Source organism: Grammomys surdaster, unplaced genomic scaffold, assembly GCF_004785775.1.
Source record: "Grammomys surdaster isolate TR1022 unplaced genomic scaffold, NIH_TR_1.0 125769, whole genome shotgun sequence".
NCBI lineage: Eukaryota > Metazoa > Chordata > Mammalia > Rodentia > Muridae > Grammomys > Grammomys surdaster.
The window spans coordinates 2,522,821-2,531,718 of record NW_021620600.1 but is presented as its reverse complement, the minus strand read 5'-3'; the positions used below and the strand labels follow the sequence as shown (position 1 = coordinate 2,531,718).

General features: G+C 43.1%; 1 protein-coding gene across 1 annotated transcript in view; it reads left to right on the top strand.

Moving 5' to 3' along the window:
- Nucleotides 1–1,404: 1,404 nt before the first annotated feature.
- Nucleotides 1,405–8,898, top strand: part of Spty2d1 (SPT2 chromatin protein domain containing 1) — an 18,271-nt gene continuing 10,777 nt past the window's right edge. Inside the window, exon 1 of the mRNA XM_028788879.1 lies at nt 1,405–1,730. Within this exon, the coding sequence (XP_028644712.1) occupies nt 1,671–1,730 (60 nt within the window). The 5' untranslated portion in view covers nt 1,405–1,670. The remainder of the gene's footprint in view (nt 1,731–8,898) is intronic.

Genomic DNA, 8,898 nt, shown 5'->3' with positions numbered 1-8,898 from the left:
TCCCTCAATATAGAGAGACATTCCATAAGTTCTGTGACTCCCGATAACCCTAATACAGGTAGGGAGTCTGTCTTTCCCTTACTTCTTACTGAATTATCACAAACAGCAGTGATTTAACATTCTCTTTCTCCCTCTCGCTCTCTCCCTCTCTATCTCTCTCTCTCACACACACATGCACACACAACCATTACTACTATATAGTTACTGATAGCTAGTTTCATGGGTACATATTTACAGGAATTCAAATGAGCTAACATATGGAAGAGACGTGCCTTGTTTAGTGGTGCACACCATAAGTTCTGGGATTCTATAGAACTCTAATTACAGGCAAAAAATCCACCACACACACACACGTGTGTGTGTGTGTGTGTGTATAAAAGCATCTATAAAAGGAACATTATGTTGGGTGAGAGAGAGTTCTTAAGATATCTGAGGCTGAGGAAGAGAAAAATTAAGAATTTCAATACTGGCAGCCAGTGATGGCGAACGCCTTTAATCCTAGCACTTGGGAGGCAGAGGCAGGTGGAGCTCTGTGAGTTTGAGACCAGCCTGGTCTACACAGACAAACCCTGTCTTGAAAAGAAAAGAAAAAATTCTAGGGGGAAGGCAGGCTTCATCTTGGTCTGTTACCCAGCCTGAAGTGCAGCCATTCCAGTACAGCAGGCTACCATCAGTTCACAGAAGGTCTATTGGACACACTCACCCCTTTCAACTGTACAAAAAAATGGTAAATAATGCAGTCACCCCCACAGTGCAGTTTGGGGGTATTTCCATCAAACCAAAACGACCTGTGTGGTTCATTCCCATCCCCAGACCTAGGTATCACGTGTACTGTATTAAGCCAAAATGACCAAGTTCAAGATAATTCAAAAGAAAGTCAGGCTAGACTCCCAATGAATGCACTATGTTCTGCAGTGCGCCAGAGTCAAGTTCTGCTTGGCATGTGACTAAAGTCTTTCCCTAGGCTTTTAAAAGAGCGGCAGGTGCCTCCAGGAGATAACTGACGTCGGAGGACCAGACGAAGAACAGGATCCGTGTGCGCATGCGTAGCTTCGGAGCTCCCGAGACACGAAACCAAGATCCCTGGTTCCAGACCTGTCCCACCAGCTGTTGCTACACCGCCAATTGGAATCTTGGCATCCACGCGTGACACCTACAGAGCCCAGATCTGGAAGGGGGTCCGGTCCCTCCTCTTCTCCTCGACCCCGCCCCGCACCGGATCTCGCTCCGAAATCCTCTCTCGCCTCGAAGATCCTCAGGCTGATCGCTCTCCCCGCCCCCTTAGCCACACCCCTAAGCTGCCATATTGCGTATGATTGGTTGGTAGACGCTTCAGTCCCACCCATTTGAGCCGACGCCAACGGCCACGTACCCGTTTTACGTGTCTTACCCCCGAAAGCGGAAGTTGCGCAAATACTCGCGAGCGCTGCGGGGGCGCTGGTCGTGTGTGTGTTAGTTTGTACACATACATACACATATATTGTATTCGGCTGCAGCGCGGGGGCGGTACACGGCATTAGAAGGCGCCGGAAGTGTCGGTGCCGAGGGGCGGCGGGAGAAGAGCCACCAAGGCAAACCAGTCAGTAGCGCTTAGACTCTGCGAGCGGCAAGACTCGCATCCGCCGCGTCCCGAGTCTCCGGCCCAGCAGGGCTTTTCTCTTCGGCCAGACATGGACTTCAGGGAAATCCTCTTGATCGCTTCCAAAGGACAAGGTGTCAACCATGTACCGGTGAGTCTCCGGGGTTGCTGTAGGAAACCCGGGCGTCAAGTTCGTGTGTGGTGGGTGGAACTTCTAGGGGAGCGTCTGTCGGCCTCGGGAAAACCTGAACTACGCACGCCCTCTTCTGGAGTTTTTGCGGAGATTTGGATACACAGGGACTGGGGATGGAAGAGTGAGCTTTCTTGGGGTCCGTTTTGCCAACTCATGTGCCCTGAAAGGTAGGCTCTGCGTCTTGCGGTGTTTCTAAGAGTTGCGCACAGTCGGGGGATGAGCCGCGCCTGACAGAGTACTGTGTAGCGTTAGTAGCGCCTGGCTTCGAATAAACTTCAGCCCCTAAATTGAGGACCGATATAGTCAGGAAACTCGGAGACGTTAAGGACTTCACCTGATAAGCATTTGGGTCTTTTTATCGGCTCGAGTTTTAGTATACAGTATTTGGAATTTGAGATCTCACTTGGATTCTGCATTTCCTAATTTTGTATTTTTTCCCCGCCTGTCGCTTCTTGTCGAATCAAGCCTGTTTTTTAACTCTTGAATATGTCTACGTAAAATAATGAGTATTCGATTCGCTATACAGAATTTAGTATACAGTATACAGTAGTTATACAGATTTTCAGGTGAATGTTTAGTGATTTCCTGAAAGGATTTTCTGGTTCGTGGCCCCACCCACTGAACCAAAGATGTTATCACCTGCCAAAGAGGTATCTTATGTTGGAAAGAGTTCAGGGCTTTGCAGGAAATCCATAGCCAACTGTGAAGTGATCATGTGGGCTGCGGGTGTGTTGGTAGACCTTTTATTTGCCGTATGCCCCTTGGGTCTATTGATTGCCTGTGCGAGCGGGTTGGGCAGAAGCTTTTTCAGCTTTCGTTTCCTAGTGGACTTCCAGATTTTTAGGTTCTGTTTGCTCAGTAGATGTGTGAGTTCGATTATATTCTCAGAGGTAAATACTGAAGTGGCCCCACATCTGCTTTCTGGGGTTATAGCTGTTTTGCATAAACTAATCATTTCTGGATCACCAGAAGGTACCCACAGAACAGCTGTAAACCGATAGATATATCGTTTTGTGATACCTTAGTGAAGCGTAATATGTCTACGTAAAATAATGAGTAAAAGTAGTTATATTTGTGTGCATGTATATATTATATTTGTGTTAATATATGTGACCAATCATGTCCCACCCTGATGATAATCACTCAGTATCTTCTAAGCCGAATCTCATAAGTCTTGCAGGTTGAAGCTGTGGTCACAAGCGTTTGAAGTCTTGAGGAACAATACTTTATGCATTTGTAGACTATCTAGTCACATTACTGTTAGGTCTAATAATCATATTTGCATAATTTGGTCTGTATTTTATCTTAGATCTTCTTGAATCTCAAGAAGGGTTTAAAAAAAAAAAAACAGTTACTAGCTTTAATGCCCACAGTTGTCTTGTGGAAGAATCAGAACCCAGATTTAGAAAGCCGGTAGCTGGTTGGATGTAGTGGCTCACATTTTTAATACCAGCACTCATAGAGGCAGGCGGATCTGTGAGTCCAAAGCCAGCTTGGTCTACTAGTGAGTTCCAGGACAATCAGGGCTAAGGAGAGAGACCCTGTCTCAAAAACCTAAAAGAGAGGGAGGTGGGGGGAGCTTGAGATTATTAAAAGCCAAAGCTGCTGGGAAAAGGGCAGACAAATCATCCTAGAGCAGAAAATGTTTAAATGCATGAAATTTAGAGTACATGTTATTGGCTGCTCTGTGATTGTACTAATAGGAAGTGATGAACGGTAAATTGGTGAAGTGATTTATATTTATGAATCATCCTCCCCTCCCCCTAAAAGTAAACTTAGAGGTCTGACTCAGTTTACATCCTTAACTTCTTTTTCTTTTACACGGAATGAAAGCCATAAAAAAACAATTAGAATGAAACAAGCTAAATAGTGTTAAATTTAATTCATGATCTTGCTTAAACTGATCCATCCATCCAGCTTAATTTTATCAGCTCAGGATAATTTGAACACTGATGAACACAGAGTATTAACAGATCCCCATGTCCCGTGCTTTAATATTCATTAACACGGTTGTATTCACGTGTGTTGCTTTCATGTTAGTTTTTTCTCAGTGATGGCATTGGGCCCAGGGCCTCTCATGTAAGACAAGTGCTCTGCTGATGAGCTTTTATTTCCAGGCCCTGTCTCCAAATCCCTCACATGCTTCTGAAAAACAACAAGGCCCCAAGGCCCCTCCTAATTTCATGATGTGGGTGGGTGAGTGAGTGAGAGAGAGAATCATGGAGAGATCCACTGAGTTTAAATAAGGTCACATGCATGAGCATGGGCAAGGCATGGCCAGTTTACCAGAGGCTGCATCACCAAAGAAATCACTCCCCCTCCCTGAGCAACCATTACCCACTAGGTCAGCAACCTTTATTTCCTGCCTCAAAGAGTTACTTTCCTATTGCTGTGATAAGATACCATGACCAAGGCAACTTACAGAAGAGTTTACTGGGGGCTTTGATGATTAGATTTCATGACCAGTATGACACCAGGCAGGCAGGGATGGCACTGAAATGTAACAGAGAGCTCACATCTTGATCCACAAACAGAGAGCTAACTGAGAATGTCATCTTAGGAAATCCCAAAGCCCAGCATCAGTGGTACACCTCCTCCAAGGCCATACCTTCCAATTCTTTCCAAACAGTTCCAACTAGGGACCAACTATGCAAACGTGTGAGCCTATGCGGGCAGTGTCCTTCAAACTACCGCAGGTCTCATGAGTCCCTCTCCCACACATAGTGTGTAGAATGTCAATTCCATCCTGTATGGGTCTTGTACAGCTTGAAGGGTCCTTTTGTTCCTCTTTAAAACTTTTAAATTGATGTGTATGGGTGTTTTGCCTACTTTTATGTCTGTGCACCACATGCATGCAGTGCCCTAGAGTCCAGAAGAGGGCATGTTGTAAGCCTCTCTGTGAGTGTTAGGAACTGAACCTTGATCTTTTGCAAGAGAATTAAGTGTTCTTAGCCACTGAGCGCCTTAGAGTACCACTGGGCCCCAGGCTACAGCCTGGAGAAGAGTGGCCTGGTTTACTATGGGTACGGTTAGGGCAGTTCTTTATTTTGATTGATGGGTAGCTTATATAATCATTTCTCTACTGTGCATGCTCCTCTACATCTGATTTTAACCCTGTGTACCCCCCAGTTATGCAGAGGCATAAGATGGTAAATAGAGATTCTCCTTAAAAGACTACAAGTGGATGCACTTTTTTTCTCACTGTGCATGCACCTAAAACCATTTCAAGCCTAATTGGCCCTTAAAATTGTCAGACCTGGAAACTGGAAATAAGCTTGAGTAGAAATTGTAAGATTGATTGTTAGGTTGGGAAAGTATACCATTGTTTCAGAAATGGGAGAGCATGTAACCCATACAAATGGGGGACTGAGTGGTTTTGAGGTTGCTAGATGCATTGTTTAGAGTGGCTATGTATGTGTGCATTGTATTTGCAAGTAAAGGAACCAGGCTACCAAGGACATTTCTCCAAGGGTTTGTGAATAACCCAAAACTAAATAGTGGCTCCACTAAATTGTCTCCTATATTTTTATCTGACTTCACTATCAGCCCTTAAGACATTCAATTTTTGGAGCATGTTGGATTCTGGATTTTAGATTAAGGATGCTCAGTTTGTACTAACATTTCCCTTATTGCTCTTGTTTTTAAATGGAACAATCATCTTCTTAATGTTTTAGTTAAAACAAAGGTAGGATTGCATCATGTGTGGAAGTATTAGGCAGAGAGTCTTTTCTCAGTGGAATTCTGAATACAAAAATAACAGCTGATCAGGGTGATGTAACCAGTCAATGCCAGTGGCCTTTTCTTTTAAAGACAGGGTCTTATGTAAGATTGGCCTGTGAAACTTATTATATAGACCAGGCTAGCCTCAAACTCCAAGAGAGCTGCCAGCCTCTGCCTCCCAAGTGCTAGGATTGTAACGAACTTGTAAAGAACAGTATGCACTGCTAACAAAGGTTTTTGCTGTAGTAGTGACTGCTCTCTGGAAATTGGATCTTGGCCTTCCACTGAGGGCTGAGGGCTGACGAAGACATCCCTGCTATCTCAGACAGCTGCTCTGTAGTCTAGAGCAGTAGTTCTCAACCAATGCTTTATGGACAAAGTCTTTAGACACTGCTGCTCCTCCCTTCCCCCCAGGAATTCTGTTGTCTCTCCTCCCCCCAAACACCTTAGAGAGTCTCTAAATAATAGTGATAGCAATTACCATTCATTGTGCTGAGCCTGTGCCAGATACTGTTCTAAGGACTTCATATGTTAATTAATTTAGTCACCATAATGAGCATATGAAGGAGATTTTATTTTAGACTGAGGCCTAGTGAGGTGAAGAAATTGCCCAAGGCTGCACAGTAAGTTATAGGCCTGGTTATAATGAAACAGAGGATCTGATCCAGCAGACTGCTTCACAGTTCCTGCTCTTACCCATGGCCTCTGTTGAGTGAGGTGTGTATTGAAGTGAGAAAATTCACCATCTTCATGGGCAAAACTCAAGCTCCTTGCCTCAGCTTTTCTTTAATACACCTTTAGCCAATAACGCTGTTGGATCTTTATGACAGTCTCAATACAAAAATGGAGAAGAAATAAAAAAAAAAACCAATAGCATATAGAAACCAGTGGACAACTATGACCAAACACCTGAACGGGACCACCTGATAATATTTGATCTCTGAGACTTTGGGCCTGGTTAGTACAAGCATGGATGGGAAACTGGTAGACAAGGGATATTGGAAGTCTAAGAATAGTATGGGGAAGATCAGATCAGCTGTAGACCTATCTCTTGTAGACCTGAATGGAATTTAGGGAATTCTACTTAAGATTGAAATCTGAGCCGAGGGAAAAAAAGGGCTGGAGTTAGAAAGCTAAAGTGTGTGCAAATATATTTGTCCTGAGTCGGAAGACCTGCATTCATTATGTATTTATGTATGTGTGTATGGCCTAAGCGCCAGGAAAGACCAGTTTCCCCTTTTTAAGACTGTTTCTAATAAAGAAGTACTGGCCTCTAACATGCTAGCAAGTTCTATGTCATTGAGCTGTGCCCTGACTCTAACTAAGTGTTTTATAAATCCTTTAATGCTTGATTTTGGCGTTAAACACCATAGCCAGGATTAACTGATGCTCTGGATGTTTTCTTCTCACTGTCCTTTCTGACATCCTGCTGAGCTAGCTTAATAGAAAGAGCTGCTTCCTGCATTCATTCCCTAGCCAGTGTCTTGAGAAGGTATTTAAAACTTACTGTGTTGATTAAAGTTAATATATTATTTGCCTACTCTAATCAATACTTAAGTGATGTAAAGTCATCAGAAAATATATTTTCTACAACAGCTTCGTTTTTCCTCAGGAGCAGTTTGGGGGTAAGTAACATGCTGGTTCAGATGAAGCAGACTTGCTGAGCAAGGTTTCCAGACTGCCTGCTACTTCTCACTCCATCGAGGCAGGATAGTTTCAATGCAAGGAGTGTTTTTAAGTAGCGTGATGTTTTCTAAATCCATGGGCTTTAGAATTATAAATCTTGGCAAACTCCGTGGTGCCATATTAAATGCTAGAAGTGCCTTGATTGTGGCTTGTTCATCAGGGTCCAAGAGGGATGAGATTGGCTTTTCAGGGTGAAGAAACTTGTTCAGTGGCTTTTCATGAAGCTCAGACAGTGAAGCAGCCTTGGGCCTTGAATCAGGAGTCAGAATTGATGGGTATGTCTTGATGTGCTGCTGCTATGGCAGTGTATGGCCATCTGATGCAGGAGCCATACCAAATGACTTTAAGGACGACAGAGTGCTCCAACCTCAGGCTTTTTTTTTTTTTTTTTAAAAAAAAAACATCAATCTGTACCTTGAGTTGGAGGAAATCTTACAAAATCTTCTATCAAAACATATTTTGGTCTGTTTACAGCCCGTTTTAGAAAGGTCTATGGTATTCAATATTAAAGATATATAATCATATAGCTATGAGAAATTTAGACATGCATCCATCTAAAATGTCACAGCCAAAAAATGGAAAATAGTTCAGATGGCCAGCTGGTGAACAGATAATATGTTGGGTATCTATGCCCTGCAATACTGTTCAGCTATTTAAGGAATGAGCTCCTGACAAAGCAACATGAGCCTGGAAATCTTTATGTTCATGAAGAGGCCAATTGAAAATGACCATTCTGTCAATCACTAGTCTCCAGAGAAACACAAGTAGAAATGATTTGAGGGCATTATTTGTGGGGCTGGCAAGTCCAAAATTTGTATGGAAGGCCAGACAGTCTGGAGTTAATGCTATCATTTTGAGGTAGTTTCATCTCTGCTGATCCCAGAACTGTTCTAAAGTCATTGAACTCTAGGGGACCATGGAACTTATGGAAGTTAATCTGACTGCAGATGTTAATTTTATCAGTAAAATTCTTCCAAGCAGCATAAGTATCTGGTTCAAGAGTTTGGTTTTGCAGCCAAGTGAGCAAACAAAGTTGACTATCACATTGTAAGATTTCATTTTCATAAATGTAATATGATAATACATAGCGATAGAATGTTCACTAATGGTTGCCAGACCTATCACTCAAGGATAAGTGATTTTTTTTTTTTGAGGTGGTTACTATATTCTGAAACTCTGCATCTATCAAAAGATACTTAAATTGTGGAATGCTGCCTATGACATGTCTTAGTAAACTTGAATCGGGTATCACATTCATGGTAGTATTTCTGGATTGAAAAAGCTCTCAATTCAGTTTACAAAGATGCAGACTAATTATAGGATCTGATTGTGTCCTAGCCTGGGTGACTAGAAAATAATTGGTGCTGTCTTAGGATTTCTCTGTCAGGGATGAGTCAGTCGCGAACACTGCCATCATGCGGGATTTTCAGGTTGGATGAGGCTTGCCTTCTCAACCAGATGCTTTTTTAGTTGACTTAATTTACTTGGAACTTGAGCTTGTTTCAAGATACATTGTGTTTGTCAGCCCTGTAGTAAGCAGATCCCTTGGCTTCCCTCCAAGGATGCCATACACGGGATGGGAGAGCATGGGGATGATAGGCTGATTGTCATACACAGGATGAGAGAGCATGGGGATGATAGGCTGTCTGTCATACACGGGATGGGAGAGCATAGGATGATAGGCTGTCTGTCATACACGGGATGGGAGAGCATAGGATGA